This window comes from Oryzias latipes, chromosome 1 (genome assembly GCF_053564925.1).
Source record: "Oryzias latipes strain Hd-rR chromosome 1, Olatipes_Hd-rR_3.1".
In the NCBI taxonomy this organism is placed as follows: Eukaryota; Metazoa; Chordata; class Actinopteri; order Beloniformes; family Adrianichthyidae; genus Oryzias; species Oryzias latipes.
Window position 1 is genome coordinate 35,568,241 of NC_136237.1, and position 21,589 is coordinate 35,589,829.

General features: G+C 40.0%; 2 protein-coding genes across 3 annotated transcripts in view; both read right to left on the reverse strand.

The window, feature by feature from the left end:
- The window catches only part of LOC101171225 (ras and Rab interactor 2), a 28,740-nt gene extending 13,168 nt beyond the window's left edge, over positions 1-15,572 (reverse strand). For both annotated transcript variants that reach the window (XM_004065762.5, XM_020712616.3), the window contains exons 1-5: positions 15,413-15,572; positions 10,134-10,269; positions 3,858-3,946; positions 3,338-3,527; positions 3,135-3,249 (exon numbers count right to left, since the gene is read on the reverse strand). In XM_004065762.5, the coding sequence (XP_004065810.2) occupies positions 3,135-3,249; positions 3,338-3,527; positions 3,858-3,946; positions 10,134-10,269; positions 15,413-15,438 (556 nt within the window). In that variant the 5' untranslated portion in view covers positions 15,439-15,572. The remainder of the gene's footprint in view (positions 1-3,134; positions 3,250-3,337; positions 3,528-3,857; positions 3,947-10,133; positions 10,270-15,412) is intronic.
- Positions 15,573-18,157: 2,585 nt separating this feature from the next.
- The window catches only part of LOC101170984 (sodium/potassium/calcium exchanger 3), a 56,483-nt gene continuing 53,051 nt past the window's right edge, over positions 18,158-21,589 (reverse strand). The window contains exon 17 of the mRNA XM_011493861.4: positions 18,158-19,741. Within this exon, the coding sequence (XP_011492163.1) occupies positions 19,589-19,741 (153 nt within the window). The 3' untranslated portion in view covers positions 18,158-19,588. The remainder of the gene's footprint in view (positions 19,742-21,589) is intronic.

Genomic DNA, 21,589 nt, shown 5'->3' on the forward strand with positions numbered 1-21,589 from the left:
CCTGACATCATAATATGCAGATGATTCTGCGCTCTAGCCTGCAGCTAAAGACACAAAGAACTGTCTGACCTGATTGACAAGAAGTGAATATTTTTTTGAGTGGAATAAAATTCTTGTTTCATGTTCATTCATAGAGCATAATAATTGCCTTTATTTGAAGAAAACAGCTTTATTGTTAATTCTCAAAACATTTACAATTTCAAAATAGCAAGTTCCACTTTGGTTCTGTCAAAGCATCCGTTTTTAATAAAATCCTCTTTCATAATTAAGACATTCTAAAATTGAAATATTTATCCGTTTAGTCTGAATCATTTAGGATCAAACCTGTCTCTGAGTTTTAATCCAACTGAGTTTAGGAACTGGCAGAGACACCCAGTCCTGCACTTTTATTTTTTTTATGGGTTTTGCCAACACAAATGTTCATTGCCAAATACAAATGTATAGTTAGGATCAATAGTCTTGGGCAGATTGGGTAGACAGACATCTGAAAGACTTATTGATGTTTGCAAATATGAGCAGAATCTCTGTTGGGTCAGCAGAAAGGAGGGCGTCTTTAAATGTACAACCTTCTCATCACTCATGTTGGTGCTTGACTAACCACCATGACAGAATAAAACTGACGTATATGAATGAGCCTTTTTTTTTGCCAAAGGGAGTTTTTTTCATTCATTGCTGCTCCAGCCCTCTTGATTCAAATGCATACAATGAGTATTTCACCACTGAAATATGTAAAATATCAAGAGCAAGAAATTCTTTGAAGTTCTTATTAGCATCACAGTTCCACATCTATAACCTTTTTATTTATTTTTTTCAAATTTGAGAAAAAATATTGGTGCGGAACTGCCACCAGTCCCGCTCTCATTTCTCCTTTTTTCTCTGGTCTTTCTTTTTATCCAGAGGCGGACAGGAAACAGGCCTGTCTGACTCTGACTCGCTGCTTCCTGTCCTGGTTGTTGTCCTGATTCCATCAGCTGGTTTTGTGGAGAAAAAAAACGTCACCTGAGCGGAACTTCCAGAATGCTAAAATAAATATAAATGTAGAAAATTACAGATATGATTCCCAACAATTTAAAGCAAAAGCTAAGAATTATTGACTAGACTGAAGGTATTAAAGATTTCAAATATCCACCCTAAAGGTTTTTCTCTGTTACTAAAGAGTCCTGCAGGAAATACAAATTGGGATGCAGCTGCATGTGAGAAATGAGAAAAATCAAGAACTTAATACACAGAAGGGATTTATAAGACATAAGAATTACATTCATGAAATGTGAAAGAGTTCAGATGTTCCTACAGATCAATGATGATGTGGACAAGATAAACTGATCATTAGCAAGCAATAGAGCTGAACCACTACAGCATGTGTCAAACTCAAGGCCGGGGGGCCAAATGTGGCCCGCTATGTCATTTTATGTGGCCCGCAACTGTTTTTAATTTCTCTTTTAGTTGATTACATATTACGGTATTTAGCTGCTGTTGTAATTATTCAGTGTTTGCAGGTCTTATGTGTGTATGCAGACAAATTGTTGTCATCCAACCATCTGTTGGATGCAAGACTGTGTGCAGCCTTTTTTTGTAAAATGTTACACTTTAATACCTGTTCTTTCTAGCTCAGTTTTATGTTATTTTTCTATATTCACTTGGACAGTTTGATGGTGGGTTCTAATAAACGGACAAAATTTAAAAGGATTGATGCTAGAGTAAAAAGCAAACATGTGTTTTCTATGCAACTGTAATTGTCACTTTAAAAAGTTATTATAAATAAATAATGAGTTGTTTAACATGAAGGAGTAGTTACATTTATTTTTCATTACATTTAGTTACATGTATAAGTTATATCTGGCCGTTTGAGGACAGCCACTATGCTGATGTGGCCCTCTGTGAAAATGAGTTTGACACCCCTGCACTACAGTATCCATGTCATTGAACTCCAACATTCTTAAAAAATAAAACCAAATAAAATAAAATAAAAAACGGATTTAGGCAGGAGATCAATGTGCTAATGCTAAAGTAACAATGTCTACAAGTTAGCATGCTAATGCTTGAAGACTCCAAGGAAAATGTTTTTTTTAACATGTTTTCATTATGGAGGACATATATAAAAGAATTGAAGATTAAAACTGCGTTTTTGAGTATTTCCTAATTCAAATCGTGATAGATCAGGAGCAGATATAACCTGACATTTGAAAAAGCTAATATTTGTGGCACAGCAGCTGAAATGGGCGGGGCAAACTCCCCGCTCTGCATCATTCTGATGTAGAAAAACAGATCCAGGTACGTCTGTTTTCCTCGTCTGAGCTGGAATCTGGATCAGAACTGCACGACTGGACAGCTCCAATATTGCTCGCCATATTTTCAGCACAGTTAATGTTAGCTTGGGGTTGTAAGCTAGCAGGAGAGAATGTAAACAAAGGGATCATGGGATATCAGCGGAGGGTCACTTTGAAACAAACTCCTGCCACGCAGCAGAAAATATGTCTTAAAAACGATTTGGGGTTTTTAAATTTGGGGTATTTTGGTGAATAAATAGACTGCTGGAAATGATTCCGGGTAGATAGATAATCATTAGTTACATTATTCACTACGTAGTGCATTAAATGCTGCATTTACCATTTTGATGTACTGTCTGAATCTATAATTCCAAAATCCAGTGTCTAGAAATTTATCAGAAGTAAAGCAGAAGCAAAAGAATAAATAAAAAACTAGTAAGCATCAATGGTCACTAGCTTGGCAAATATAGACCACAATGCATTGCGTTTGAACAATTTTTCAAGTAAAAATAATCTATGTAAATTGATTTTTTTGGAAATGTAGAAAGTTTTCATCAACAGAACACAGTGGATTAACAGTAGTCTTTGTAAAATGTTCATATTTACTGTATTAGGTCTTTACTTCGACAAATGAGTGACATCCTTTTTGCTTTTTTAAAGTAAAAAGTATTGTGAATTTGTAAAAATTCATTATAATCCAGGGCACTGGATAGTCCCGGACTATATAATCTCTCAGAGATTAGGGTTGTTGTTGGATTCTGACACAGACTATCTTCTGCAACATGAGAAGATGAGATGGATTTATTGTATCGCTTTGTCAATATTGCTTTTCCGCGATATAAAGTTGAAAACAGACACGGTACTTACTGTACTGACTCTCTCTGATGGGGATGTGGTTGATGGGCGTCTCCGCTTGATCTTCGTCCAGGTGAACAGAGAGCACCTTCCTTTGCAGAGCGGCTGACTTCCTGACAAGGAACACCTGCTCCAAGACAAAAAAAAAATAAAAAGCCATGAAACCAACCATCCTCTGGTGACAGTCGGGTACGTTTGGGTCCAGGCGGCGTTACCCCTGGAGGCTGTTTGAGCAGAATGCGGTCAGCCTCCTCTTCACTGACTGACAGCAGCAGCCACACCGGGTGAGTCTGGGTCAACCTGTCCAGCACGCTCATCCTACGCCGCAGGGAGTCATACCCAGAATCCCTTTCACCCACCAGCTCTCCACAGTGTGTGACCTGCAGGTAAACGTCTCTATCCAGCCTGAAAGGATGGAATCACACGCCCTCTGCTGGTCAAACTTAAAATATCAAGCAGTATATGAAATGAAACTGATGTTCCAAACAAGCCTTAAGTCATCTTTATCATAGTATCTGGTCTAAAAGGTGTTTGTTAATGACATAAAAATGCGTTTTTTCACAGTACAGAACAAGTAAAAACATAGATGATAACTATGTGTTTTGGAAATCGTCAATATTTGAATTTGATGTGAAGCAGATCTTCTTTTTGTGGGTGATTTTTACAGTTTAGCTTGATATAATATTATTAGAGTAATAAAAAAGAATACTTCCAGCAGTCAGGGCTGTGTCTTACCCCGGTAACTTCATGGGTTCCTTTTCCACAGAGGTTTGAACCATCTCCTTCTTCAGCTCCCCGATCTCTGACGCAAACGAGTCGATGAGCTTAAATAGGAAAAGAGAAGCTTTAAACGTCCCGAAAAGGAGCAGAAACAGCAAAAAACAAAGCCATGAGCTCTGCTTCAGCAAAAACGGCAGAACAAGAAGCCAGGCTCGGAGGTCGGCGCTCCAACAGACTAATCCTGAACAAAAGTTGAGGAAGCAGTTAGTCATTTTTTCCTGTTTGGAGCTCATTTCCTTCAGACAGGAAACATGGAGACCGAGCTCCGTTGATGAAATGACCCGTGGCCAGATTCAGACGGCAGCGTAAACACGGAGGGCAAATGTGGACAGGAAGTTCAGACGATTTGTCTCCCGTCACGTTACACTATTTTCAGGCCAACACAGATAAGATTTATCTGCTCTGTCATTTCAGTCTGGGTTTCCTCTTTTTATCTCTGTGGTTTATGTACTTGTCCTTAAAAAAATGACAAGTCACAGACATGTTTTATTCTGAAATTTTACAGGGAGGACAACAACAAATGTTTCTTACATGGAGGAACAGAAACCGAGATCCCTTCCAGGATCAACCAACCAAAATGACTGAGAGCACGACTCATCAAAGAAGTCGGAGCAGAAAAACACAGAAACTTTTGGATTCAAATTGCTCCGTGGTTTAAGGAGAAAGACACAGCTGAGCAAAAATAATCATCTTATATTTGACAGAAAGATCTAGACCATCTCTAAAATGTTGGACAGATCTTCTCTGGACTGTTGAGACAAGAGAGGAACCTTCTGGAAGGCGTGTCTCCTATTAATTAAGACATGGTGGTTGAAGCTTGATGAATTTTTGCCTTCAATTTAAGATCATTTCATCTAAATTTGGAGCCAAACAGCAGCAGATCCACCTCTGACCGGGTCAGAATCAAGGTTCTGCTGGACTTCATTCTAGATGAGATTCTGCTTTGATCTACAGGAAAACCTTTAACAATTAAAGTGGAACTGAGTTCATCAACACGGAAGAAAACCAGCGTTTATCACAAACACCGTCCTTCCTTATCCAGAATTTGGTTTCAATTACTTTTCACAATAAACCACTCAAGTCTGAGCTGCTTTGTTTCCTTCAGAACAAACCTTTTTTTTTTTTTTTTACAAAACTATTAAGCTGTCATTTAGACAAGGACGAGTCTGAACGAGTTTCATACACTGAAGCTGTTAAAGGGCATTTTTCTTTTTAATTAGTTTCTTTATATATTTAGGAGGTGAGATATTTTCAGCACATTTCTGTTTAAGAGCATAAATGTTTTTATATCTGTTGTGTTTCCAAAGATTACATTGACCTTTTTTAAATGTCAAATATGCTTTTTATTTTCACATGAAACGATATTTTTATTTCTGGTACAAATGAAAAAAGAAACTAAGAAATAGAAATATAAGAGTTTTTTGTACTTTTTAAGAATAAAACTTTGGTTTTTAAACAAAAAAAGATCATCTCTTATGTTTCATTTACTGATTTGTTTCCTTTTTGCAGAAGCACCAAACAGATGAACAACAGAGTTTTTATCATCCGTCCGGATCCATGAATGACTTTGTTTTTCTGTGAACGGATATTTCACTCATTTCACACAAAGTCTTTTCTTTTGGATTCTTGGCAAGGCAAGGCAAGTTTATTTGTATAGCACAATTCGTACACAAAGTAATTCAAGGTGCTTCACAAAACAGAAAAATGCATTAAAATCACAATACATCATAGAATAATCAACATAAAATTTACTTTAAAAGAAAAGGAAGAAAAAAAAAGAAAAAAAAAATTTAAAAAGAAAGGAAGGAAAGAAAGGTGCAGATAGGACCTTTCAGTCATATACACGGCTAAACAGAAATGTTTTAAGTCTAGATTTGAACATGAACACAAACCAATGTTAACAAACCAATGCTGTCGTACGGCTTTCAGCCACTAGGAGGCATCATTTCCACAGTTTTACTTTGAAATTTGGGCTGCGGTTTGAGATTTCCCCTCACAACAGGTAAGAAGAACAGTTACACTGCCGTTACTGCAGAGAGGCTAAAGCTCTGAGAAGTTCAGGGAGCGCAGAGCGTCGAGCCCACCCTGAGAGAACCACACGGCTGAACTGTCGGGGGTGACGTCGCTCTAACAGGCTGTAAGTCACCCGGAGAGGAAAACCTTTGGTAAAGAAAACAATCTATAGGTCATGCTGAGAAGAAAATGAAGTCAACTTTACAACAAAGGCAAATATATTTACAGTTTAGCAAAAAAAAAACTGCTGCTACTTCTACCATTTAAAGCCACGGACAAAGACTGGTTGACTAGTTGACGATACAGCGATTACTGACAGAAACAGCCAGAACATCATCACCAGCAGCAACGTCTGAGTCTGGGTCATGTTATTAACATGGACGTGGATAGAGAGGGAGCTGTGCAGATGAGGAGAACCGCTGTCTTCTTGCCATGAGGGAATTGGAGGAGAACCCGGATTTCAGTTCAGACAGGCCGCCGTTTGTGATGGAAGTGCGGGGAAGTGTGGAGTTGGGTTTGGTTGATAGGTAGAGTTGGGTGCCATCAGCGTTAGAGTGTAGCTGAAAATTGAATTCAAAGAGGAAGTCTCCAAAAGGAAGGGGGTAGGTGATTTAAAAAAGAGGGGGCCAAGGATGGCGCCTTGGGGCACACCAGAAGTGACAAGGAAGAGTACTGAAGACAAGGGAGATGACAGAACGCCGCGAGGAGAAGGTCGTTGGTGGTTTTGATGAGTGTGGTTTCAGTAGTGTGTCGGGGAAGGAAACTAGACTGAAATGTCTCATAGAGCGAGTTGTGAGTTAAGTAAGATTAAAAATGTTTTTTCTAGGATTATTGTGATTACTGAAAATGATGAAACAGCTGTGAAATGAATCAAATTGTACATTTGTTTACAATAAAACACTTTTAGGATCAATAAACTTGACTTAAAAAACTTTAAGGTTTTTTATTTGCTGAGTGGCAATGAAACCAGAAGAGACAAACTAGGGGAAATGGGCGGGGCTTAATAAGAACCAGCAGTTCACATGACAACATGAGAAACCTGTCTTCGCTCCTCTGCATCTCAGACTCCACCGGGTGCATTTAGCAACGGTTATAATAACCAAGACCACGAGAAAAAAAACTGTCAGCTGCTGTTTTTGTGCATCATCATCAGCTAAACCTTTACACATTAACCAGAAAATGACCACATCTGAGCACGGAAAAGCTCTGGTCCACATCCAGACCTGGACCCAGCTGGAAACCCTTCATGAACCAAAGTTGTAAAAATTATTTCCCAAAATTCCCTTTCAAACAAAAATCACATCTTAATTTCAGGTGTCTCAAAATCCAGGCCTTTTTTTGAAACTAACTTGTAACTTTATGGATAAAAAAGTATAAACATAGTGTGGAAAAAGCATTCCTGAGCTGTAAACTGAAGGTCAGCGAGCTGGGGAGTTGTGAAATGACTGGATCAGAGCCAGAAGACTTCCACGGGAAACGCTCATGTCCAGACACACCGAGAGCTTTTCTGCTCTGCCTCGTGGACCAACGTCCAGCTTTGTTACCACTCATTCTGAATCAGCCTTCATCATCATTAGAAACAGCCGCAGCGCAGGTTCTGAGCGTGTGCAGCAGAGAGCCACTCTCTGCAGGAAGCTGCTGTTAAAGTCATGCATGCAGTCAGGGGGAAACTATGTTTGGTTTTGACGGTTTTCACAGAGGTGGTGAGGATGGAAAAAGCAGCGAAGGAAATAAAAAGTGCACGTCTCTGTCTCTGGTTCAAAAATGCCTCGTCGTTTGCTTTAGAGTCGAACACGAATCCGTTCGGGTTTAAGAGCAGCCGAGCCTCCAGACCCTGCAGACAAACAGCTACAACTAAACTAAAAAGGTCAGAAATATTGAGGTTTTCCTTAAAAATCTGTCTTGTTATTCAGGTTCAGGAATAAAGCTCCATTAACACAATCATCCAAAAGAGGATTTTGTGAACTTTAGTAGTGTTTGTAATTCTTTGTAATCCCATTTCACAGATGCATCACAGATAAGACATTTGCAGATGGTTGCCTGGCCAAACTTCACGTTCTGCAACCACCTCTTGCAAACTTGAACTTTAACTTTTACTTAAGTTCTTTGTTTAAAAGCTCAAAGCAGAAACTAAAGAAAGTTTGATTTGTTTCTCAGCTACTTTCAGGTCTGAGTCTCATTTAACCACACAAACATCTTATAAAAGCAGGCGGTCCCATGCGGTGAAATGCGACTCACTCTTTTACAGACCATATGTAATCCATGTGAGGCAGGTCAGCATGAGTGGATGGAGGACCTTCAAGGGGATTTACAGCAAATCATGATGTTTGTGGATTATTCTGAGCCTAAGAGACTCTACTCCAGCCACACGCTTTCTGATAATCTGCTCTACTCGTTAAAAAAAGAAAAACTTGAACACAAAGTAAACAAAGTTTAAATGAATCCTGGAGTTTCTCCTCCAAAAAGGGTTGGGTCTTTCCGTCCCACACAAGGAAACGGACAGCTCAAAGCAGGGAAGTGGCGAGGCACGAGCAAAGATGAAAGGCTGAGAGGAAAGCACACACCACAGTTTGCCAATTCTCCAGGAATAGATCAAATAGAATCTGGAAAAAACAAACAGACAAGTGTTGCTGTTGAAAGAAAGGGATGAACGGCGGCGACAAAAGTGAAGTGAAAGCGACTTTAAGGAGAGAAGAAACAGAGAAAAGATGCAAAATGAAACGGAGACAAATTTCGACAGATGGAGAGAAAGTTTTCTGACTCAAGCTGTGAGGGTTTGAGCAGCTGCCACCTTTAGTGACATCACTGCTTCAATATCTGTGTTCTACAACAGTTTATTAATCCCAACAGGGCTTTGTGGAAACCTCTGCAGGAAAGTTTAGCATTTCAAACTAAAGCTGCATTAGTTTGACAAAACTAAAGAAATAAAAAATTGATGCGTTTTTTTTAATTGTATATTTTTGCAGAATATATTTTTACAATGCTCAATTGTTCTAGCTGCATTTGGAAATTTAAAAAAAAATGACGATGGTCCATAGCAACTATTCAATTTTTTTCACGTCTCAATCTGATAGATTTATCACAGTTTTCACATCTGAACTCCAAAGTAAATGTTCAACTTTTTCCTAGCAACCAATGAATATGCTGTCAGCTCTCACACTGGTTCCACAACAACATAAAATGACTATAGTACACATGAAAAAAAGAGACCTAGCACTATTTTATCTAAAGAGAAAAAAATATCTCTTGATGACTGAAAATTCTTTAGGAGCATAAAACCAAGCTTTAAATGGAGTGTAATAGTCCGTCCCTCACTGACTGAATCTGTTTTGGTTTAAATTAGATGTTTTTTCTAGATGAAAAAGAAATAATAGATGATTAAGAAATCCCACTCGACGATTCTTTTATTAACACATTAAAATGAGATGAAAATACGCCGTGGTGATGGCAACCAATCAGAGTAACTGTTGATCAAAAAGAGTTTTGCACGATGAGACTGCAAACCGCGGAGCGTGACTGTTCCTAACAAAGAAACCTAAAGAAACATTTGCAGGCAGCCATTCGGAATGAATGAAAACTTTATATATTATTGCACCTCAATTAAGTTCATCAATTGAACTTATTATGGTTCTGATACTTTCTGGTATTCATTTATGCGAAGATTCTTCACCAATTCATGTTTTTATTCTTTAACTAAATAAATGCTCGTTTTTTTCCAGGACCAGACTGTTCCTGTGTTTATTAAAAAACACTTTTTGTCAAATTAAGTCTTAGTGTTTCCCTTTGTACCTACAAAATAATATTTCCTATTTTTTTTACATTCATTTCAATGATAAACGTAAAAATCAGCAAATGTGATTTATCTTAACTGTAGATAAATAGGTTAATAATTGGGCAGCACTAGTAAATACGTTGTAAAACGTTATTTTCTAGATAAATTACCTCAATTTTCTTACTGCTGTAGTTTCCTACCAATGAAGGAATATTTAAGACCAGTTATTGGTGTAGCTGTAATAGTTTTGTCGATTTCATTAACTATAGACATCTTTTTAAGTACTTATTTGGCGCCGTAGCCATGGCAACATATTTTTGAACCACACCTAAAATGTGTGAAAGGGCTGCGGGTGCTTTCTTTTTTTTGAAGAAAATAAATAAAAAGTGCATCTCTAAAAACCAGTTCCTGAACGTGACTCCTGCTCCACCGCCTCCGTGCCTCACCTTGAAGAAGCTGCCGCTGCGGTTGCTGAGGCCGCAGGCGGCGTTTCTGGGTGGCGTCCAGGACGTCATGTCATCCTCCTGCATTCGGGACTCGGTGGCTCTCAGGTTGGGAGCTTCGTCTGTGGAGGTTGGAGCTCTGCGGGTCAAAAAACAGGCTTAAGCTACGGTGCAGGCGGAGGAAATTCCTGCTTCGGCCACAGTCTGTGATTTAGAGGTGCTGCTCGATGGAACGCTTTCATTCCATTCTGCCTCACCACTTCCACCTTCATTTTTCCTCCTCTTAGTTAGCCTTAGTTATTTCTGTCGTGCATCCCTTTCCCTGTACTCATAATTCATTTTCAGATATTTGAGAAGAAAACAAAAATCTTTGTGTTCGAAGAGACAGATGTTTTATTTTTATTTTTTTACAAGTTCCCCCTCCAAGGAGTTTGTTTCTCCTCGTCTCTCCTTTGCGCTCCTCCTCTCCAGGCTGAAACCATTAGAGCGGTCTCCTCCTTCCTGGCAGACGATCACAGTCCTGAAAAAGCTTTTGTCTTTCAGTTCACCATAAAGCTTTTATCTCACACGGACAGGAAGTCGACCCCCACCCGGCACCCAAAAAACTCAGCGCTGTTGTGGAACAGTCAACAAGCAAAAATCTCTGCTGATCTGCCCAAGATAAACGGCTCTACAGAGGATTCCTGTCCTCTTAGCTGTAAACGATTCACTTGTAGCCCACATTATTAATAACTGTGCTTGACCTAAATTCAGAAAAAGAAGAAGGAACCCAGAAAAAGTTTAAATTTCACATCTAAAACTCAAAGTTAAAAAAACAGACTTTTTCACAGTATATTTTTTACTTTGTTTTACCCAAACAGAAACACTCAAACCATTTAAAACCTTAAAAAAATAAATGCATATTTTGTCTTTCAGGTAAAATCTTTTTGCTGATGATGTGATCATTTATTTAAGAGCTAATATTTCCCCGGAACTGTGCAAAAACTGAATACCATTTTCAAAGAGCAGAAGTTTCAAAAGTTTCATTTCCACAAATAAAAACACCGTGAAGAATTTGACCATCAACTCTACTGGGTCTGTCCTGCTCGGGGGGTGGGGTTCTGCTTTCATGTTGGAAGATGTGAAACTGTTGGGTTTGCCAACAAAAACCATCAAAATGAGGCAAACTGAACACGTTTCCACATGAGCGATCCTATGGCCTGAGATGAGTCAGAGAGCATGCTGGGTATTGTAGAAAAAAATGGAACCTCCCACTTTTGTGGGTCCTCTTCACAGATGAAGAATAGTAGGGGGTTTTGACACCCTGCCATTCAAACTGCTTTCACCTTAGTAAGACAAGACCTGTAACTGTTACGTGTGATGAGTGCATGTCTACAAAACCAGTGTGTAACAGGGTTAGCGGATAACCAACAGTAAAGTTATGCGTTTGCTATTTCCCCGTAGAATTACAATAATCTTTTTCCAATTCTATTGACAGTCTCTAAAACAACAAAAGCAGCCGTCAACCTCCATCCATCCAAGTCCTTCCTGCTGAAATCAGCTTAAAGTTAGAAACGGAACACAAATACAAGATGTGGAAAATCAAATTCTGGACCAAGTTTAACATCCATATGAGTAGCTAACAAGAACCCATAATAAACCGATTATCAGTAAATCATCAATTGTGTTCCTGTGCGTCTCATATTGTGAAAGACTTTGTGGATATCAGTCATCACTAGTAAACATCAGTGAACTTGTAACCCTCGCTGTGTCAGTACTCCCTAAAGATGACAGTGTGTAGTACAGAGCTATCTACTGTCCTGGATCTGACTAACATTCAGACATGTGTTCACTACTTTTCCTTTTTTTAATATAAGTATTAGAGTTAGCATGCCATAGCTAAGTCAGACCTCTCTAAATGTTAAGGTGCAAGAAAACACTAAAGATAAACAGGAATCTAGGCTAGTTTTGAGCATAGTAAGAATTAGCATGCTAATGCTAATGTAGCCTACTTAGCATTTGTTACCATCAAATAGATTTACTTTAATTTTTAATAGTCTAGTAATACAAATTTATTGAAATTAGAATGCTAAACTTTGCATTAGGAATTGTTTTATACATGTAAAGAAAATCGGAAGAAAAAAAAGAAAAGAAAAACAAAGAATCTAGATCTGTTTATTTCCGTTTAAATGAATATCATATGCTGAAAATTAGCATGCTAATGCTAATGTAGCACCCGTTGTCAACATCTCAAATCTACAGTAAGCTAAATTATCAGCCGGTACTTCTGTAAAGTTAAAATGCTAAACTTTCCATTAAGACCTGACAAATAGGGAAAGAAAAAAAATATTGAAGAGGAAAAACAAAATAATCTACATCTGTTTATTTCATTTCAAGGCAATAAAAAGTGTTAATGTTGATATATATTAGTCAGTGTGCATTGAAGGCTAACACACATGGTTATCCCATGTAAAGTTTGAGAGTTAAAATAAGTTTAGGCTAATTGGCTAGCATTATAGCTATGTTGTAATGACCTCGATAAGTAGTGAGCCTAGTTTGTTCTAATGACATATTTATTGTTATCTTCTGTTATTAAACACAAACTTTCAGTAGACACACTTGTGCTTGTGTGTGTTTGTGTGTGTAGCTTTAGGGGTAACAAGTGTGGTCTTTGGAAAACATGCGACTGGTGCTTATTTAAACTGTCAAAACAACATGAATTGCAGCTTTGTGCATTCTTGGAGAGGCTCTGCGCCGTCGAGGGAGGGGGCCGCAGGCAGCGGCACAACCCTGCTTGCAGACAGGACGCCTGCATGGCGGTCATGTTTTCACCCCGAGGCTGCCTGTATGATGCGGCGAGTGTGAGCGTCCGCAGGAAACAGCCAGATTCAGACAAAGAGACCAGAAAACTACAGTTCCTCAGATCCAGGTGAAGCCGCCAAGTTTGTGGCTGCAGAGAAGAATTTGGGTCAGAGGTTGTTGAGCTCGGCTGCACACATCCACCAATGCTGTTTGGTAAAATAGGAAAGACTTTAAGGATTCTAGGAGTTACGTCTGTTTGCGTTGTTTGGCTTTTTTCTGTGAGGTGACCTCTAATTTTAACTTTAACAGCAAACTCTCAAATAAACATCACAGTCTGTGTTTAAGAAAAGCCACTAAACGAAATGACAGAAACTGTGTGAGACTCCACCCTGACATAAACATCCACGGTGAAGGTCAGAAACATAACCAGACGGTTTTCTGGCTGGTTCCCTTTAAATGGAGGGAAGAAAACAGCCCACCGGTCTGAGGAAGCGAGAGGTGACGTCTATTCAGGTTTAGATGGACGATACGATGAAAATATCTGCTGTGGGATGGGAGACAAAAACGACCTAAATATGTCCGTATTCCTTTAAAAACCTGTATACCATAAGCTTTAAAGGACTTTTGAGTAGTGAAAAAAGCGATGATGTTGACGTTAGGGCCGTGAGGACTCAGTGAGCATGTGCGAACAGCTCAGGACTTTTACTGTTTCGCCTCAGAAACAGGAGAACGTGTAAACATGGCGTGTTTGAGGGTCAACGGGGGTTTGTGGATTACTTTGACCAAATTCCAGACATCAGTGTGAAAACTGGTGCTGGCTTTGCTGACTTTGCACTAAGGAGCGAGTGTCCTCTGTGAAAAGAAACTCGACACTCAAACTGTCAAACTGTGAGAGAAGAGCCTGAAGTCCAGAAGGGGCTGAACGGACGAGCCTTAGTCTGGAGAAACTGGACTGAGAGATGTCAGTTTTCACAAACCCCAGAATGATTTCTGTTCCTTCTAGCAGCTGCAATGAAGAACAATACAAGCATCAAAGCCGCAATCGCGTTCTGATGAATTTCACCACTTTCCTGTTGATTTCAATGCCGTCCTGCTTCCCCCCCCCCCCCCCCCCCCACTTCACAAGGACTGACCCAAAAGGTTCTGGTAAAGCTAATCTTCTAAACAGGTTCTGGAGAGGCATGATCCGTTTTAACAAACATCAGCCAAATACTGACACCATAGAAACATGGACTTCAAACCACACATCCTTAATAGTTACAAACATTTGCGTTTAGTCATGGAGGCCGGAAAAGGGGGGCGTGGCTTATACAAATGAAAGTGATAGGTTTTGGGTTTGAGCCTGGTTCTGGCTCTATTCTAGGGTGTGGCGTTGAAACGCTAGACAGGTTGATTTAGGACGAAGAAGAGGGAGTGGCTTCTTCTGGGTCAAAACTTCTCACTTCCTGGTTGAAGCCAATTTAAAAGATTGGAGCCAGGTCAGTTCACCATTTATCCACTAGAGACCTTTTTACACAAACAGGTCAATCTATTCGCTCTGTCATAAATTATTCTGAATTTATCACGAGAAGGGTCAGACTTAAAGAGCGGTTCCAAAAATGCTTCACATTCCATCAGACAGATGGAGGTGGAGCCACGTCTGAAGGTTCTCAGACATCCAGGCCGCCCAGGATTCTATTCATGTTGGACAATAAAGGTATATCCTGAAGACTTTAACAAAATTTAACAAAAAGTTCAATTAATTAGTGATTGACAGTCTTTCAGCAGCATTAACTTCTACCAAACGTTTCTTGTGGTAGAAATTCAGACCTAAACAACGACCGGAAACTGACTTAAAAACAACCCAGTATCAAGAATTTGCTGTTTATAACAAAACTTAAAAAATGACAAAATTCGGCCTGTAAATAACAACAAAGGGTGTTTAAAATGATAAGCCACTTTGTTTTGGAGCTTTACCTTTGTTTTTTTTCAACTGTCAGCAGACAGTAAAAAAATAAAATAGCTGAAATGACAATTCAGACGCTTCAGTTTCCCTTCATACCCCCAACTTTACAATACGAACATGAACAAACCTTTTTTTCCATTTAATCTGTAATCAGTAAACAAATTCTTAAAAAATTCTCTGAACCCAAAGGAACAAGGAGAACAACAAAAACAAAGCATGAAAGGAGGTGGAGCCACGCATACGCCCCGCCCCCTAAAACCAGCTGCTGTGAAGAAACTTTTAGGGGGGAAAAAAACTGTTGATTTGTGTTTTCCTGACACATTTTTGACCAAAACAGGATCATGGAAATATGATAAACATAGACCACGAATAACAGGGGTTTTCCCCCTCTTTTATTTTGAAAGTCCCTGTAAACAAAGTGGTAAACAGATGTTTGTAAAGTGGGTTAAACGGATCATTCCTGCTGGAACCGCAGCAGAAACTGAGAAACGGATCATGAAGAAACAACTAAGAGGTTTCGGTCCGGGAGGGAGACACGGGAAAAAAGTCGGCTCACCTGGCGGTGTCCGTGTTTCGCTCCATGCCGCAGTATTTTCACGGCTCGGCTCGGTTCGGCGCCAACAAGGAGCCTCTGGGAGCCCCGCGGTCCGGCACTTACATGGCTCCCTGCCGGACAAAGACACTGGGGTCGGCCGACGGGACCGGGAGGTTCGGGAGCATCAGGAGGAGGGGCGTAATATGACGCCGCACTCTGATTGGCCGAGGAGAAGTTTTCACTTTAAAAGTTTATCTTTTTTTTATGACTTTATGGCCCTTTTTATTTTATTTTACTATAAATGTTTGACTACAAGGTGCAAAACAAACGAGGGGAAAAAAATTAGCCAATAACAGTAGTAAAAAATGAACATAAAACTTTATTTACAGCTGCTATTTTACATTTGAGAATAACAACCAATCGGTTCTTTTTTTAAGTGTAGGCTTTCACTACAAACAATAAATAAATAAATAAGGCCAAGAAGAAAATGCTTTAAACATTGGTAACGTGACAGTTAACAGGGGTGAACATAAACCTTTTGAGGCCAGGGGGGACTCAGGGGTGTCCCCTCCCCTTATAACACACATATTTCTGCTGATCTGCTTAGAAGTAACACAGCAAGTTCATGGATTCATCCAGATGCTCCTCTCTTGTAAAATAAGGGCAGTCGTGCTTGGTTTCTAATGTCATTTAAACCTAGCAGTGGATGCAGTTTATTTTCATAGAGACAGAAACAGTGCAGGCAAAACTTCGTTGGCCTAGCAGTAGCGTGTCAACTCTGAGACTGTAAGGTTGTGGGTTCAAATCCATAGTCAAATCCTACCAAGAGTAAAAATGGGGAGAAAATGCCTTCCTGCTTGAGAGTTTAAAGCCACCACATGATTCTCTAGAGGTTGGGTCAAAAGCAGAGAAAATAAAACAGGAGTTTAACATTTTTGGGAGAAAAAAATCACCTAAAACATTAAAAAATAAATGTAGATAAAGTAGTTTAAACAAAAATATTTTAAGACTCATCATGTACCATTTTTAGTTCATTTTTTATGCTAATAAATGATAAATTAATTAAATGTAATCAAGAATTTATATGCGTCTTCCTTTATATTTTAAGAAACAATTATTTCTATTGGAATAATTTAAAAATAAAGAAACTGTCTAAAATGGGATTTCATTTACATGCTGAACTGAAACGGCAAAAAAGCAGAAATGAACTGGCAAAAACTTTCAGTTCCAAGAAATGGAGGTATTTTTATTTACTTTTTTATTGACGTCAGAGTTCTGTGATCACTAAAACCAGGACTTTTGACAGACTGTAGCTCTGCGATTTTTAGAAGCAAACAAAACTTCCTCCACATTCTAAGTGGGATTATGAAACCACTGGACTAGAATCTGGTAGCCTTTGAAAACTTTTGTACTGAATCATATCAGTGTTTTTTAGAGAGAAGAAAAAAACAACAAAGTTAGAAGAGCTGTAAGCATTTAGCAGACACTAAATCCTCAGGAAAAAAAACCCAGTAGTGTTCATAGATGTTTCAAACTTCTCCAAAACCAAACTTGGATCATGATTTAATCAAAATCAAGAGACAAAGATAGAAAGCCGTGGTCTACCAGAGGATCAGCTGCTAAACAGCAAAGCAGTGATGACGTAGCTAACATGACTCATTACGCTAGGCTAGCATTTTTATGCTAACATCCAGAGGAAGAATCTTAAAAAGTTTGTTTTGAGTTTTACTAATTTGTAGCTTTATTAGAATCTTGTCAATCATAGGAAAACACATTTTCGATGTCTTAATGCTAACAGAGTAAAAAGGGAATCAGGTGGATTCAAGCAGAGAGGATTCACGTGTTAGCATCTTTGCGCAAACGTCTAGCACAGAAAGAAAAGGAAATAAATAATAATTTAAGTCATCAACCCTGGAGAGCCCAGGGACAACTATCTTTTAGGGTTATAAAGTGAATTTGTCTTGTTTTTTTGTTCATTTTTGGTAGCAGCAATAAACAGCAGCCAAGAAAGATTTAAAGAAAAAGCAGTGGCCAAATTTAATCCTGTGGGTTCTGTAGGGTGAAGGGCATTTATTATGTCTTTTAGTCAGCATCACATCATATAACCCCGTAGCGTTACCATAGAAACACAAATCACCCAAAATCAAGCATTTTACATTCATTGACATGTAAATCACCGTTTACATGCTAAAGAAATAACTGCTGATCAAATATTTGACATTGCTGCAAAGTTATGCAGATTCTAGCTTATTTTTAACTACATTTTTCTCTCCTCTTGTTTAACTTTAGTCTATTTTTAGAGATTGTTTAGCTGCTTTGAGGACATCTATGGACAATAAAGCGTTCAGGTGAAATCAGACCTGTCAGATCTCTGAAGCCGGTACAGATGCTAATCGCATGACCAATCAGGTTTGGTGTAACACTTATGTCTGTTTTTCCTGATTTCATACAGTGTCGTACAAAATAAACAACATTTTGAATCAAAGTGTGCCTTAAAATTTCATTGGAGGGTGATATTCTGTCTGTTTTAAAGCAACATTTAATTACCTTTTATTCTAAAATGGGCTTTAATTCGATTTTCTGAAGCTATCAATAGCGTATTATGGTATCACGAAGTGATTTTATTACAACATTTGGGATTTGTGAATCACTTTTAAAGAAGATATATATACGTTTGAAGCTTAAATTCTTTTTTTCACACATCAGAAGACGTAATGAAGAAATCTAGACGCTCCAGGACTCGTACTCACAACAGGACTCGTGCCATTTGAGAAGAACAAGCTGAAAGCTGCAGATCTGTTTATTGCAAGAAGACAACCAGACATTTTTTTCTGGCTCCACCTCTGAGGTCCTGGTTTACAAAAGCTTAACAAACGGTTCAAAGACATGAGCATCAAATGACAACATTAGCAGAAAATGAGCTGCTGCAGGACTACAGTCTACTGATTTCTGCGCACATGAACTTGTAGCCACGTTCCTGACGACTACTGCTGATATGTACAGCGTCATCGGGGTGGTTAGTGCCTCCCTGGTCCTGGAAATGCCCTAAAATTACACACTAAATAATGACATAGGCATGCAAACCTGAACAAAACTGAATGCCAGCTCCGTGCCGCCCTCTTGTGGCTGCAAGGAAGGGGGGCATCGGAAGCTTTTTAGTAATCATGCTGAGGCTGAGCAGCGTCAAAGTTTCTAGTTCGTCACTCAGCAACACATTTCCTCTCTGTGTTTAAACTTAACTGTACAAAACCTATAAATTATAAAACTCTATTGTAACATATAAGCAACATCAAGTCCGTTTTCAGCTCTTACATTAGAGAATAACAGGTACAGTACGCCGCCGAGACCCGAGCGGGCGCACGCTGCAAACCGACACGATCTTTGAATAAACTCATTCATAAATAAATCACCACCGTGTCTCCGTGGTTACAGCGCCACCCTCAGCTCTCAGATTGTCCCTCAAACTCGAACCTTCTAAACATCTAATCTAAAAATACTTTTGGCTTTAAGGAGACCTAACGTCTATGTCTAACAGGCAGCTTTAGCATCAGTAGTAACACGTCGGAGGACCTGCAGACAAACAATCGAAGAACTACGTCTGAGATTCATAAAGTGACGGTGCTGAGTGTGGCTTCCTCTGGCTGCGGGCTCTTTAACGGAGCCCTCATCTGCTCCACCGTGGAAGAAAGACAGACTTCCAGAGGTTTTAAATATGCATCTCGGGTCTGTCAGTGCAAAGCGGTGGCTGAGGCTGCAGCATGCAACGCCAGCTGGAACTGGAGGCTCTGTAAAGTGGATCCGGTTCTGCATAAGACCAGCCCCCCATGTGTCAGTGAGTGTTGGTAACTATAGAATCCTCAAATATATACAGAGACAAAGCTGTTTGTTTGCTTAAAAATACCTTAAATGTGTGCTTATATCCAAATGGGTACAAATAGTAACAAACAGCTAAAAATGGCTGATTTCTCTTCTCCCCTCTGTAGCAGCTGCATCACCGACGTCCGACGGTGTTCACCCGGTTTCCAGGCAACCGTTCGGTTCTTCCTCTCAGCGCCTCCTCTGTTTCGCACCAAAAGATAAAACCATACTGGAACCCAGTTCTCTAAAGAAAGAAAAAGTCTAGCCTTGTCCTCAAAGGCGCCGAGAAACCGAGAACGAGGTGAGCTTTCCTCTGTGAGCCGGAAAAGCGGGGCGGGGTCAGTGGATGTCTCGGCACATGGGGAGGTTGACGAAGATGAAGACGTTGAACTCGATCAGTATGGAGATGCACAGAAAGACGGCATACATGACCAGGCAGACCAGGCCTAGCCGCCAGTCCAGTGTCCACTTGTTCAGATGGACTCCAAGGACCTGCAGGAAGGAGAAGACATCAGGGAAACCGCAACCATGACACACCTGAGGCCCAGAACAGGTCCGACGCTGTTTGTGTCTTCAGGTTGATTCCACACCGCCATGTTTTCATCCACGTGATCTACGCTGAACCACTCAAAGTTAAAACTGAGCTTCATGTATTTACTGGGGTTGACCCGTCCAGTACTGGGGGTTTCTGGGTTGACCGGGCCCCTGGAGGGTCGTAAACAGGAGAGGCAGGTGTGTCTTTATGCCACGTTCACACCGCCCTCAGCAACGTGGGTTCAAGCCACTACTTCCAATGAAAAGTCAATGTATACGCCTGCATGCGCACATATCGGGTTTCTGCCTTCAGAACTCTCACATTCAAGCACAGCTACGCAAGTTTTAAGTCCGTTTTTGGGTTCTATGTTCAAAATGTGCAACCATTGAACGCGTGTTGAAAGTTCAACCAGTTGAACTTTGACCAGTCAGGGACTTGGATTTGGTAGAGACGTACGTGAAGCGTCCTTTTTGATTTATTCAACCATTTGAAAAAATGACCAAGGATGAGAAAAATTATCTAAAAAAAAAAAATTTTTTTTATAGCCAGCCGTAAATATATGACACCAAGTCTTTCAAGTATTTGTAAAGATAGTGTAAGTTACACACACTTTTGAAAATCGGGTGACGCTGTTATATGAAGCCTTGTTTCCACTGATCGGAACGGCACGGTCTGGTACGGAACGGAAGATTGGTTAAGCTACTGTCATCACACGATGAAACCCGTTGATTGGCGGCAGGTCATTACGACCAAAGAAAGCGTCAAATGAGCGGCAGCGTATTCCTCTTTGCCGCCCGCCATCTTCTCTCAAACAACAATAAATGCTTTTGCAAATACAAAGAACCAAAAGCCAAGCAGGAAAAAAGGCCTGCTGGATGGCCTCCATTGTTGTTAGCTTGTCTTTTGCTGTCGTCACCCTACTGTGACGCAAAGCTACACAATCGGTCTACCCCTCGTTTGCGTGGACCATTCTAAACCGGGCCGGACCGCTTAGTGGAAACGAGGCCTTACAGTCCACTTCAGTCATTGGTGAGGTGCACCTGCTGGCCCCTAACTGACGGCGCGTGAATGCCGTACACACAAACCAGACTTTGGTTGTGTCATTTCCTAATTTCTAACAGTCAGGCTGTATGCAATGAGTGCACAACAGCCGTGCACTTATCAGGCGAACAGCACTAATGTGTTCCTTGCACAGTGTGCAGCGTTTGTCTGTTTTTCTGGAAAAATGGAAGATCCATATGACGTGCCTGCGTCTTCACCGTGACGTGTTGTCTAAGCCTTCGCTATGACCTTGCTAGAGAGAAATGTTGGTGAACATTTTTGTCCTACGGGCTCAGAGTGGTCTGCAATCTTTAAACTTTACCCATTTTCACCTCCAGACAGCTCGTATCCACCCCTAAGGGCAGTTGTGACCAAGGCATTAATTGCTGCCACATTAACTATTTGGGCGTGGCAACTTGACAATAAGTTGCTCCTAAAACCCTGAAACTTTTAAATAAATGGAGAATCACAACACATCTTTATCTGCTTCAGAGCGCACAATTTATCTGCTAGGGACAGTAATAGACTGAACAAACTGATCCGAAGAGCTGGCTCTGTAATTGGTTGTAAAATGGACACATTTGAATCTGTGATGGAGAGGAGGACTTTAAATAAGCTGGTATCCATCATGGATAATCCTGAGCATCCTCTCCATCCTGTACTGGATGGTCAGCGGAGCTCCTTCTCCAACAGGCTAAGGCAGCTTCGCTGTCACACAAACCACTTCAGGAGATCTTTCATACCTCACTCCATTGGACTCTATA